The sequence below is a fragment of the Panthera leo genome, chromosome B3 (assembly GCF_018350215.1).
Source record: "Panthera leo isolate Ple1 chromosome B3, P.leo_Ple1_pat1.1, whole genome shotgun sequence".
Classification (NCBI taxonomy): Eukaryota; Metazoa; Chordata; class Mammalia; order Carnivora; family Felidae; genus Panthera; species Panthera leo.
The window spans coordinates 32,028,262-32,041,519 of NC_056684.1; the positions used below are offsets into that span (position 1 = coordinate 32,028,262).

At 56.3% G+C, this 13,258-nt stretch overlaps 1 protein-coding gene across 2 annotated transcripts; it reads left to right on the forward strand.

Annotated features, from left to right (window-relative positions):
- Positions 1–41: 41 nt before the first annotated feature.
- On the forward strand, positions 42–11,863 carry STOML1 (stomatin like 1). 2 transcript variants are annotated; one of them, XM_042941445.1, is made up of 7 exons: positions 42–96; positions 3,870–3,976; positions 4,905–5,054; positions 5,363–5,566; positions 9,588–9,783; positions 10,254–10,466; positions 10,940–11,863. In XM_042941445.1, the coding sequence occupies exons 3-7, from the start codon at positions 4,926–4,928 to the stop codon at positions 11,131–11,133; spliced, it is 936 nt and encodes a 311-aa protein (XP_042797379.1). In that variant the 5' UTR covers positions 42–96; positions 3,870–3,976; positions 4,905–4,925; the 3' UTR covers positions 11,134–11,863. The 2 variants fall into 2 exon arrangements, with proteins under 2 accessions (XP_042797379.1, XP_042797378.1); XM_042941444.1 differs by lacking the exon at positions 42–96 and adding an exon at positions 2,145–2,346.
- Positions 11,864–13,258: the final 1,395 nt, after the last annotated feature.

Genomic DNA, 13,258 nt, shown 5'->3' on the forward strand with positions numbered 1-13,258 from the left:
TAGGGGCGGAGAGGCCGACTTGGGGGATTTGAAGACACGCCCAGAGCCGGAGGACGGATGGAGGAGGAGAGGAGAAGACGGTTGGCTGACCTGGGGGTAAGGGAATGTAGCAGATCTGAGCTGGAAAGGAGGCAGCGCCCTCCCTCGGCTTTGAGGGAGGGCCAAGGGGGTGGGGACAGAGATGAGCCACAGGTGGCCCTGCTTCGGGAGAACCCCAGGTCTAGTGGAAGAGCAGTTACCCAAACAGAAGTTTTCATACACTAGTGGGACTGGCTGGAAAGGAGATCCTCGGCTGGCACTTGAAGGAACGGGGAAGGAGGGTGGGTAGTCGCCAGGACTTAGGGGCTGGGGGAACACTTGAACAGCACGTGCAAAGGCATGGAGGTTTGACACAGGAGAGCCTCTTTGAGTCATGTTCAGATTTAAGAGGGGACCCATGGGCAGCATCAGAGCCAAGGAGATGGACCAGTTCTGTGAGCAACAAGAGTGAGTTTAGAACCCAGGAACATGACCCAACATGGATGCTGGGATGGGCACTCTGACAACCGGGACAGGTGGCCTGATCTAGGACAATGGCTGTGGGATGCAAAGGAGGGATCTGAGTTAGAGACACTGGGAGGACACTGAGTGGAGATGAGGGGGACAGGATGATGCCTTGGGTGGCAATTGGAAAGGCTGGTGAGTCTGAGGCAGTGGTGGCAGGCTGGCAAGGGGAAGACAGTGAGGAGAGAGCAAATCAGCTCTTGGCCAAAGGAGAAGCGTGCCAGGTCCCAGCTGGTGAGGGGAGAAAGCACAACTCCTCACTGGGTCAAGGGCCCTGGCTTTCAAACATCAAACCATCCCAACCACTGTGCCACCTGCTGTGTACAATTCTGTGCTCAGTTCCAGCTTGGAGCAGACTAGGGATGGTGACAGGATCTTGCTCTTGTAAAGCTTATCATCTGGGGCGTGTGGGGGAAAGGGAATGGCGGGGAGACCCAACTTCCTAGGGACTATGTGAGAGGCCTCAGGGGCCTACCCTAACCTTCAGCCTGATCAGTACCCACCAGGGCTTTAGAATCAGGCCATCAAACTAGGACAAGCCAAAGATGGTGAAGCAGCATCTGCAGAAGGGACATGGCTATGGCTGGGGTGTGAAGGGCCTGAGGAGGCAGGACTGGCATGTGGCTGAGACAAAGAAAGTTGTATTAATTTCTTTGCTCACTCTTTTTTTAATGTTTATTTATTTTTGAGAGAGAGAGAGAGAGAGAGACAGAGTGTGAGTCGGGGAGGGGCCCAGGGAGACACATGCACAGAATCTGAAGCAGGCTCCGGGCTCTGAGCTGTCAGCGCAGAGTCCAGTGTGGGGCCGGAACCCATGAACCTCAAGATCATGACCTGAGCTGAAGCCGGATGCTTACTCAACTGAGCCTCCTCTTTGCTCACTTTGAAAGACACCCCGCCCCAACACCAAGTTGAAAATCAGTGCTTCTCAGAGTAAATTCACCATTTGCATTTGGATTTTCTTGAGCCATGGAGTGGCAAGTTACCTCTGGATCAAGGGGTGTGCCATTTCTGGACCTCTGTGATGCTCTCTCTGGAGGGCCTGCCCCAGGGTGGTTTATGCTCTCCCCCTTCTTCCTCCCTGAGGTCTGCACATGAAATTTCTCTTTTTGTGCCAAAGTTCAGGCCCTCCTGCCACACCTGGACCACAACAAGCTGGTTACGGCTTCATTCAACAAGTCTGAGATCCATTCTGTGCCGAGCACTGCTTGCTGGGCTGTGGCGACACAGCACTGCTTGCTGACCAGACCCTTAAGAAACCCTAATTCTAGATAAGACACCCCCACACCCACACGCACCGCCACCTCAGTATGTGAGTTTGCAGCGGGAGTGCTGAGAAGGCTGGTAGCATTTCCTTGATTCTGGAGTTTTAAACTTCGGCTTCTGAAAACCCACTCACAGAGTTCACCTTGCCTTCCTGCTCCTTTTCCAAGGCCTGGCGAGGGCGGAGAGGCAGGGCTCCAGCGGAGAGGCAGGCCTCCAGCGGGTTCGGTCCTCCCGGCGCAGGGGGCGCTGTGCGACGGCCGGAACGCGGCCGAGCTAGCCGCCTCCTCCTGCGTCGCGGCCCGTGAAACCGGAAGCGGCGGCCTGCCGGGGGCGGGCTTGGGGAGCGGCCGGCTGCGCTTGCCGGGCACCGCGCGGGGGCGCGGGGCGTGCCCCAGTCAGGAGCCATGCTCGGCAGGTCCGGGTACCGGGCGCTGCCTTTGGGGGACTTTGACCGTTTCCAGCAGTCGAGCTTCGGCTTCCTGGGCTCGCAGAAGGGCTGCTTGTCCCCGGAGCGGGGCGGCGTGGGGCCGGGGGCCGGTGAGTGGCCGCCCAGCACAGCGGACCCGGGGCGGGGACCGGCCGGCACCCTCTGGAGTCAGCCGGTCTGGTGCCCTCGCACCCTAAGAGGAGGCACAGAGTGGCCACGATGTGGAGAAGGGCCTGGACCGGGCGTTGGGATGCTAGCGCTCCTCCGTCCCCCCGCCACGTAGGGCTGCTGGGCTGTTGCCCCGGAGCCGTCTTATTTTCTAACAGGCCTCACCCCCTGATTTCTCCTCTCGGCTCTTATCAGCCCTTTAAGCCTGGGAAGGGATTTCAAATCCCCATTTTGACCAGAAAGAACCCGGGGTCTAGGCATAGGAGGTCACCAGCTCACTAAGGGCACTTGGTGGCAGAGAAATGGCAGAATCTTCATCCCAGTGACTACTTCTGGATGCCCTGAGCTTAAGCATCTACCTGTTTCCTGATGGATAGCGACAGGAGAAAAAGGCAGGCCTTCAGCTGCCTGTTGTGTCAGCTTTGGTCCTCTTTTGCTCCAGAGCCTTGAGTGTTTCCCTTAGCCCCCCCCCCCCCCCCCCCCCCCCCCCCCCCCCCGTGATCAGATCCCACATGCCTCAGTCTGAAAACCAAACCCTCCTGTAATGATAGCTGACCCTATCCCAGGGTTTCTTTCCTGCAGTAGCCACAGGGGTCAGAGCCAGGCAGTATCCTGGGGCCTGGAGAGCCCAGAGGGCATGGTGTTCCTGGGAGGTCTGAGCAGAGGCTCCCGTCTGCCTCTTGTCCAGCCTTGGCATGGGAAGGAGAGCAGAGGATAACCATCCTAGATTCTGGGGCTTTCTCAGCTCCACTTTTCATTCTGGGCTCTTGGTTCTCCAGGGGCCAGGGCCTCTGTCTCAGATGAGCCTATCTTCCTAGTTCCCACACCCTATCCGAAGCTGCTTCAAGTGAAGCATTCAGTAGTCCTTAGGGCATTAAAGGGGGTGCATGGTGAGCCTGAGAAGAGAGAAGAACATCTTCCCTGTCATCCATGGCTCCTGTTGAGCCATTAGTGCTTTATCCCTTTAGGCTAAGGTATTATCTGCAAAAGGAGGCCCTGAAAGCACGCTTCTGGGGCTGATGGTAGAGGAGGAATGTTTTATACCACCAGCATTCAGTTCAACCCAGCACAGTGTGTACAGATGCCCAGGTGCCCCTGGCTCTGTGCTTCACATAGATAGCAGGCTATATCAGACAAGGGAATTGGTCCAGATACCCAGAGAGGAGAGCGTCACATGGATGGCTTCTCACATCTAATGGCTGTTGCCTAGCAGAGACTAGGCCTTGTGGAAGCGGGACTCAGACAGATTAGTTTTGATGTGTGGGAGGAGGGAACATCCTTAACTAGCATCTGGTTAAAGATACGGGAGTATTAGGCAACGGAGAGCCCTGAAAAGGAAAGAGCTGGTGAAGGGGGGGTGGTTGGAGGTGGGCAAAAGGTGCCCTTGACCAAGTTCATTCAGCCTGCCGCTATCCTGCCAGAACCAGTTGGCGTTCCTTGACCGCCTCTGCTCTCTTGTCCCCAGATGCGCCCCAGAGCTGGCCTTCCTACCTCTGCCATGGCCTCATCAGTTTCCTGGGGTTCTTGCTGCTGCTGATTACCTTCCCTGTTTCCGGCTGGTTTGCCTTGAAGGTAAGGCTGGCCGGGTTACCCTCAGGGTGGTTGGGCTGCACTGAAACCTTTGGTGTTGTTAGATGAATTCCCCATCCTCTATCCACTTCCTCTAAATATTACATTATCACACCCCGATGAAATGGGCTAGTCAAGGATGGTTCATTTGCATCTTTCAGATGAGGAAAGTGAGGCTCAGACTTGCCCAAAGTCATACTGGGTGCCAGTAAATGGTCATCAAGCCTTCCCAATTTCCCAAGTCCTGGGGTCTGGACACTGGCTTTATGGTACACACAGATATCTTTGCCATACATTCCTTTCTTTGGGTCAGGCTAAAATCTGAAATGAAAAACACTCAACTTGGCTCAGCAGGTAATGAGTAGTCGGAATTCAGGCCTGGTTCTCAACAGGGCTGGTGTAGAGGGGAAAAAGATGAACTGTAGTTAAGGATCACATCTGAGAGCTGCAGTGAAGGTGGAAGCCCAGGAAGGCCTTGCTCTTTGTGTGACCCTAGGCAATAATAGTCAACTTTTCTGGAAAGCCTTTGGGTTTGGTGTGGTCTGGAAGGAAGCCTTAGAAGGTCCTAAATCCTGGTCCTAAAACTGCCACTGAAACAACTACTGTGTGACCTTAGGCAAGTCACTTTGCCTCTCTGGGCCTTCATTTCTCAATTTGGACATATTTACTTCTGAAATTGGGAAAGCCCTTTGCTTGGGGTTGGAGTCATTCAGAACTACATCCAAATCTTGCCTGTTTCATTCGGGGGCTCTGAGATTTTTGAGTAAGGCATTTAACCTCTCAGAGCCTTGGTTTTCTCTTCTAAAAAGATCTAAGGATAACTGACACCAGCCAAAGCAAGGGAAGAGAGAGGCGAGGGAGGGACCCTGCCGGACATTGTTGCCTGCCTACACTCAGCATTTTCACCCCTTTCCCTCGCTCTCGTGAACAGATTGTGCCCACCTATGAGCGGATGATAGTGTTTCGACTGGGCAGGATCCGCACCCCTCAAGGGCCTGGCATGGTTCTGCTCCTGCCCTTCATTGACTCCTTTCAGCGGGTGGACTTGAGGACACGAGCTTTCAATGTCCCTCCCTGCAAGGTGAGGGGCTTCTCGGCTCCCCTTGACAGAGGGAGTGGGGGCTTGTGCAGAATGTATTGTGGGAGCGGTACCTTGGTGTACGAGTAGCCATCAGGGGTGGGGTCGGGGGAGTGACCAGAAAGTCAAGGATGGAGGTTGGAAGGATATCCTTGCTTCGTGTACCTAACACCATGCACTTGGCGACATGATTTTCCCCTTCAGGAGCTAGGTCCCATGCGGGTGGGTCAAGCTGGGTGGTCTCAGTGGGCCTGACCTACCTGCAGCCCCAGCCCTTTGAGTGTCCCCTGTCTCACGTCCTCCCCCAATAGTTGGCCTCTAAGGATGGGGCTGTGCTGTCTGTGGGGGCCGACGTCCAGTTTCGCATCTGGGACCCGGTACTATCTGTGATGACTGTGAAGGACCTGAACACAGCCACGCGCATGACAGCCCAGAATGCCATGACCAAGGCCCTGCTCAAGAGGCCTCTGCGGGAGATCCAGATGGAGAAGCTCAAGATCAGCGACCAGCTCCTGGTAGGCAGCTCTCACACGGTAGAGGTCAGTGGTGGGCACGTGGGCCTGGCTCTGCCTGCCAGGGCACTTTGAGCAAAGCACCGGATCGCTCTGGGCCTCAGTTTACCATATGTCCTAACTTTTGAAGAGCCAGTGGTCTGGGTGGGACTGTGAGTTGAGGAACAGAAGACGGGTGCAGACCAGAGTGGTCTTGGGCGAGCCCATCTTAAAGAGGCAAAGGGGCCCTGGAGGGGAGTGGCCTGCCAGAGATTCCTGGGTCCTGCCTCACTGCTGGGGTTTTACCCTGCCATGCCCTGCGGGCACTGCCATGACCACACTGCGCCTCACAGGCAGGCGGGAAGGTGAAAGGAGCAGGCCTCCTGCCAGTCACCTTCTGGGGACTTCTGTGCTCGTGTGCAGCATGTGCATTTTGGGGGCCTTGTGTTCCTTGTTCAGGACAGAACAAAGGGACGTCGGGACCTGGGGACCTTTTTCCTGCCTCTTCTCCATGTGTGAGTAATTATCTATACCAGAATTCCCCTCATGTCCCTTCTATGACAAGATGGGGTGGAAGTGAATACACATGTGGCAGCACGTCCCCTGCTCCCCATGCTTACCTTGTGCTTTGTCCCGTGTCCCAGTGGACCGTGGATGAGGTTTCCCCTTGTTCCCCTTGGCTCTGTTTTACCCCGGAGACTTGGGGTGAGAGGACAGGAGGGGTGGGGTAATGCCAATCCCTTCAGGAAGTGAATCAACCACGTGAGTGAAACTCCTCGGGAAATCCTACTGCGATGGTGACTGCAGCTGTCACATGCAGAGCATTTTCTAGTTTACAAGCCCCTTTGCCTGCCCAAGCGTAGCTCTGCTTTACATCTTGCTGTGAGAGGGCCTATTATTACTGTTTTATTTTGGAGGGAGGAAACTAAAGGCTCAGAAACTTTTTTTTTTTTTTTTTTTGATGTTTATTTTTGAGAGAGAGAGCATGAGCATGGGAGGGACAGAGAGAGGGAGACACAGAAACCGAAGCAGGCTGCAGGCTCTGAGCTGTCAGCACAGAGCCCAATGTGCGGCTTGAACTCACAGACCCCGAGATCACGACCTGAGCCAAAGTCAGACGCTTAAGTGACTGGGCCACCCAGGCGCCCAGGGCTCAGAAACAATTTGAGATGCCTTCTAAGAGTCACAGTCAAGGGCAGAGCTGGCCTAGAGCCAGATCACCTGCCCTCTCACCCCCCACACCTCCATCTTCTACAATTGAGAACAATTTTTATTTATGAAACCACATGCCATTTTAACGTGCTTTTCAGAGGAGAAAACTGATCTCAGTCATTGCTGTCAGGAGCAGGGTAGGGGAAGAAGCCAGAAAGCCAGGCATGTTGTGCAACAAAGCCAAAGAGAAGCAGTTTGGGGGAGTCAGTCCCACACCAGGATGTTAGTCATTTAGGGCCTGTTGCCCAGACTGAGTTGGCGCCTGGTAGAGTAGGGTCAGGGCCTGTGGTTAAAACGAAATCCCGAGAAACCCAGCATGCCTCCCCAAAGCCCTGGGTCAGGCATAAATGTCTCATTCCCACTCGCCTTTTTGCCTACTTCTCCCCTGGAGGGGTGCACGCTCCCCACTGTCCCTTGCCAGGCCCTCCCTTAGCTGCTTGCTCACTCTTCCTGCAGGCCGATTGCTTCCCCTTCACCACCCACCCACCCCTTGTCCCTCTGCCACAGCCTCGCCTCTTGCTCCTGGGGCCGGGGGCGGGGAGGGGCAGATGCTCCAGGACAAGAGCCCTTTCAGCACCTCCAGCGTCACCCCTTCTACCTCCTCTACATAGGTGCTATTTTCCCTGCTTCACTGCCAGCTTCCTCAGAGACTCCGCCCTGCCAGGGCAGTGCTCTGGGCCCAGGGCTCAGCTCCTGCCTCCGCTAGTCCTCCTCTCCTTTCTGTGTGGGCAAAGGCTCATCCACCACCCCAGCCCTTACTGGCTCCCACCTGCCTCTCCCCTGCCCTTCAGCAGCCGGTCCTCAGTTTAGGCTTCCTCCAGGCCCCTAAAAGAGATAGCCCCTTCTGCTAGCTCTGGGGGCGTTTCTCAGTCCTATGCTCGCTTCACCTGGCAGTAGCCTTTCACTCTGTGGACCCTCCTCCTCTCACTCTCAGACCCTCTGTTTCCCTTGGCTTCCACTATTCCACAGTCTGCTTGTCCTCCTTGCTTCCAGCTCACTGCGTTACTCCTTGTTCTCCTGCCCTTCAGTTTCCAAGTTTCTGGCGTTGGCCTCCTCTTGTCTGGGACGGCCTGGGAGAGCTCGTCCACCCGGGCTTCGTGCTACCTCTGGACACTATTTACAATCCTCTGCTCTAGCCCTACTCCTGTGCCCGGGACCCTATTTATCCCCAGTTTATCCCCTGTTGGACAGTTGGCTCTTCCATAGTTATCATCCCTCCCCTAGCCACCTCCAAATCTGTGTCTCCCTCTGTGCCTGCTGTCTAGGTGAACACCTACACTCACGATCCACACGGGAGCCCACACCAGAAATCTGACTCCTCACTGCCTTCCCTCATTGCACATCCAGGCAGCCATCAAGCTTACTGGTTGCTTCTTTAGTGTCTTGCTGTAGCTTTATATAGTTTCCAGAGTTGTGCTCTGTCCTCTGTGTACCTTGGCTGCACAGCCACATCTCTGCCTGACACCAGATCCGAATCACTTCTGCCTGCAATTTGAAACAATGTCTTACCTGGACTCCATGCCTCCACCTTCAGCCCCCTTCAATCCAGTGTCCACACAGCAGCCAGGAGGATCTTCCCAACAAGCAAGTCTATCACCTCCCTGCTAAACTCCTCTCTGGGGCTCCTTGCGTGTCAGAATAAATCCAAGTGAACCGGAGCAATCCACCCTGAGCCCTCAGCTATCTCCAGTCTCCCAGCCCACACCTGATGGTCCAGCCTAATGCACCTATGGTTACTCACACCTCCTCAAACATTCCAGGTTCTCCAGTCTGGGCTTTTGCACATCCTGTTCCCATTGCCTGGAAGAGTCCTTCTTTTGGGGTTCCCGGGCCCATTTCCAATGTGGGGGAAGGGGGGTTCCCCCCACACTACACCAAGCAATTTTTAGACACCAGTAGAATGCCCAAGAATTCAGCTCAATTCTGACACTATCTACCGGGAGACAGCATCATCAGACCCCATGGGTTGAGGGCTCAGTCCCACAAGACTGCCCCCCACTCCCCACTAAAGATGCCAGTCATAAGCCCCAGGCCGTTACGGTGCTTATGACCAACCAGATACAGACTGGACCTGGGTGACCAGTCTGGGTGACCTTCCTGGGTTCTTCTGCTAGAGCGGCTCCCAGAACTCTGGGAAACACTTAATGTTTGCCAGTTTATTAAAAGATACGATAAGATATATGAATCAACGGCCAAAGAGATACACGGAGTGAGGTCTGGGGAAGGGGCATGGAGCTTCCACGGCCTCCCCAGACACACCATTCTTACCACCCTCCTGGTGTTCACCAGCCTGGGAGCTCTGGAACCCAGTCCTCTTGGGGATTTTATGGAGGCTTCTGAGGACTGAAAGTTCCAATTCTCCAGTCACATAGTTGGTCCTCCTGGCAGCCAGCCCCCACCTTTGGGTGGGGTCCAAAATCACCTTTGCTGTCAGAACCAAAGACACCTTTATCACTTTTCTCACAGGCAGTTCCCAGGGTTGTAGGAGCTGTGAGCCAGGACCAGGCCAAATGTATAGAAATATTTTGATGATTTAAATGATCAAATGTATATTTCTTACAAATCATAACATTGCAGCCCTCCTTTCCCTTAGGCCCTTTCACCGGCTTGACTCCCCTCCAACCAGCACCCATGCTCCCTCCCTGGACCTCACCAGGTTGCTCACCACCAGCTGCGCACTGCTGGGTTGTAACGGCTCTCATCCTGTGTCCCCTGGAGGAGCTTGGCCCATAGGGAGTTGTCCCGGGAGGCTGTGGGGCCTCTGGGCCAAAAAAAAAGGTGCTCCCAGAAAGCTTGTTGATTTAATTCCATCTCTCCCCACGCTTTTTTCCAGCTGGAAATCAACGATGTGACCAGGGCCTGGGGGCTGGAGGTGGACCGAGTGGAACTGGCAGTGGAGGCTGTGCTCCAGCCACCCCAGGACAGCCCAGCGGGGTCCAGCCTAGACAGCACCCTCCAGCAGCTGGCCCTCCACTTCCTGGGAGGAGGCCTGTCCTCGGGGGCAGGAGGTGCCCCACCCCCAGGGCCAGGTGAGGAGCCCCGGGGGAGGAACTGGGCGGCGCTCAGCCAGGCTCTCAGCTTGGTGTCCTGCCCAGGCGCGGCTTTGCCGCTTGTTCCCTTACGGAGTTCGGCACCTGTGTGCAGTGCACCCCTGCCCAGCTGCTCAGCCAGCCCCGCTGGTGAAGCAGACTGAGCTAAGCAGCAAGAAGAGCCCAGGGACCTGAGTGTGTAGAGGCCTTCGGGAGCCTCTGTGGCAGGAAGTGACCGCACCTGGGAAAGAATTTGACTCTCAGGGCTGGAGTAGCTGAGAAACAGGCTCTGGGGATTAAGGCTGAAAACGTAAGGGCTACTTCTTAGAGGAGGAAGCTGAACTCAGGCCTGAAGGGCATATAAGAGGAAACTGCCACGAGAGGTACAGAGGTGACACTGGTCCTGACCTTGGCAACACACTGACTTTCTTCTCTCTGCCTCCTTCCCCAATCCTGTTGGCCACGCCCAGCGGACACCTTGGAGATGGTGAGCGAAGTCGAGCTGCCTGCCCCTCACGGCGGCGCCGGGCCCAGCCCGAAGCAGCCTGTGGCCGAGGGGCTGCTGACGGCCCTGCAGCCCTTCCTTTCGGAGGCCCTGGTCAGCCAGGTTGGGGCCTGCTACCAGTTCAACGTCCTCCTGCCCAGCGGGACCCAGAGCATCTACTTCCTCGACCTCACTACAGGTGCCACCACCTTCCCCGCCCTCTCCTTCACACCCACCTCCCACCCCGGTGGTCCTTTTTTAAATTGCCCCCTGCTCCTGCCAACAGTTTAGTCGGGGGCTCAGACCCCACGCGCAGACAGCGATTATCTGGGCCTTTGTCTCCCTGCCCTGTCCTGGCCAGCGGGACAACCTAGACAGCCGAGCTTCCTACACCAAGAGCCCCACACATAGTGCAGGCCCACTGCACGCCAGGCTCTCTGCTGAGCATTGCGGTGTGTGAGCTCAGCTACTTCTCACCACGAGCGTCTGATTTCGGGACGATCAGCATCCCTATTTCACCAGTTTAGAAGCTAAAGCCCTGAGTGGTCACACACACTTAGAACCCGCACACTTTACTACTTTCCACTCCCCCCAGCGGGACATGCTAACCCCGTCTTCCCCCTGCTGCATAGCTGTCCCTCTACTAATACTCAGTTTTCTTTCCCTGCACAGGGCACGGGAGGGTAGGACACGGGGTGCCTGACGGCATCCCTGATGTGGTGGTGGAGATGGCTGAAGCAGACCTGCGGGCCCTTCTGTGCAGGGAGCTGCGGCCCCTGGGGGCCTACATGAGTGGGCGGCTAAAGGTGAAGGGCGACCTGGCCGTGGCCATGAAGCTGGAGGCTGTCCTCAGAGCCCTGAAGTAGCAGCCTTGGCTGACTGTCCATAGCCCAGCCCCAAGTCTGGCATCAAGCCAGGGGGGGGCATCTGGGAGGAGGAGGCACCGGTGCTGTACCTTGGATTGTTGAAGCCTTGAGAAGTTTCAGCCTCAGCCAGGAGCCAGTGAATGGAGGCTGGCAGACACCAGACTCTGGGAGAGACTAAGTCAGGCTGCCCTGCCTTGCTCACCTACAGTGGTCTTCTGAACAAGCCTTTGCCCGTCCTGGTCCCCTGCTGAGTGCCCAGCCCTGAGCTGAGTACACAGTGTGATGACAAGAGAGCCAGGCCTGCTTCGCTCTGCTGGCTACCTGAGTGGAGAGGCAGGGCCCATAGAAACAGTTTGACCATAACTGTTTGGTCCCAGTGTGAAGGAGCAAAGCATGTGGCTCAGGTCCAGCTCCAGAGTGGGGATCAGAGACGTGGAGTTGGGGAGAAGGAAGGCAGCCATCAAGAGGTCACTGCATGGCGGGGATTTGGGGGTTGGGCTGGGCCTGCCTTCCTGGTTGCAGCCTAGGCCCAGGCTGCTGGGTGGTGGGGATGGAAAAGCGTGGGGCCTGCTCTGCCGCCGGCCCTGCTCCTGAAGACGTCTTGACTAATCCGCCAGCTCCGTCTTGCATGCTTGACGGGCTGGGGCCCAGGGCAGCATGTTGGAGAGCCCTGCTGTTCTGTGCTTTTTACCAGAGGTTTGCAAACCACCAATAAATGTGCTGTTTACAATGTATTGGAGAGAAGTGGGGGCACGGGGGTGGGCTAGGGGGCTCCCAGAGGCCATTTCCCTGCTGCCCCCCCGGGCAAGGACGAGGGTTTGGAGGCTGACACACCCTCAAGGTACACTTGAACCACCCACAGTTCCCCTTCCTGCCAAGGGTTTCAAAGACCCTGGGGCAGGTGCTGGGCACTCTGTTCCTCTTTAGGGTAGAAGTTTGCCGGGAAAGAGAGGGGATGGGTGTGTCAGAGCTGGTGCTGCAAACAACCTCCTGAGGGGCAGGGTGGGGGTTCTGATCACATTCAGGAGCCCCTGTCAGCTCCCCTTCTTGTTACACCGGGTCACTGTTCTCCACCAGCACAAAGGAAGGAAACAGAAGGAACTGGGCCTGGAGGCCTGGCCTGGGCTTTCGCCCCGGGAGCCCAGCCCTGCTTTCTGCTCCAGTGGTCCAGCCCAAACCCCAGGGACCCCAGAGAAGGGGCCTTTTACTTCTTCAGCCCTAAGAAATGAATCTCACTTCCTGGAAAGGCTTATGAAAAAAAAAAAAAAAAAAACCACAGAAATCCGGACCTCCCCTTTTGAGAGCAGCCTCAGGCTTGTCCTCTGGCACCAGGCCTTTCCCCTCGGGGCCCTACCCAGCTCCCCTGGCACCAGGCTCCATCCAGTTTTCCCCTCGGTTCCTGCCAGTGCCTGCCTTTCCCTCCTCCTGTAAGTCCTCCCAGCATAGACTGCGTGGCCTTCGGGTTCAGGTTTTAGCTACAGGGCCCCAACCTGGAGAGCCAGAGCCCCCGCTGGTTGCCCCTGCTCTGCCGCTGCCCCTCACCTGGAGGCCACCCCGCTAGCCAGGGCTGTTAGAAGCCTTCCCTCGAATCCTTCCTCTCCCGGTCAGCCACCCTTCTGGCACCCCTGAGGCCTAGTGGGGCGTGGGCCTCTGCTCTCGACTGGGCCCCCTCTCCACTTCGGGGCCGCCATTGTGGCCCTTCCCCACTGTGTCACTGTCCCTTGCATAAGTGCCTGCTCTCCTTGCCGGACCTTCAGCTTCATGAGTGAGCTATTTACCTATTGCTTCCACCACTGCTGCACACAGTGCACCAAGAGTTCATGGGAACGCCCAGGCATCTTCCTCAGGAAAGCTTAGAGGAGAAACTGAAACTCAGGTGTTCTTTGTGGATGTGTGAGGATCAACAAAACATTTACAGGAAATAGAAACTTTTGGTTGTCTATATAGGTGGGGGGTAAGGCCTGCCATTAATCCCCCCTATTGAGGGGAACTCATTCCTTGGCCAGGGTAGCACTCCAGGAAAGCGAGCCCGTGGATTCAAGGACCCTGGGCTTCAGAGGGCTGACATGACCTTGCAGTCCCCAGTCCCCAGGGGAAAACAGGGGCACTTATGTGAGGGAGGAGG

What these genes read in the sequence shown, in the direction of transcription:
- STOML1 (XM_042941444.1), top strand. Translation starts at nt 2,214, where the DNA reads ATGCTCGGCAGGTCCGGGTACCGGGCGCTGCCTTTGGGGGACTTTGAC. An exon ending in TCAATGTCCCTCCCTGCAAG is followed by an intron (nt 5,055 to 5,362) that starts GTGAGGGGCTTC and finishes CTCCCCCAATAG; the next exon opens with TTGGCCTCTAAGGATGGGGC. An exon ending in TGCCCCACCCCCAGGGCCAG is followed by an intron (nt 9,784 to 10,253) that starts GTGAGGAGCCCC and finishes GGCCACGCCCAG; the next exon opens with CGGACACCTTGGAGATGGTG.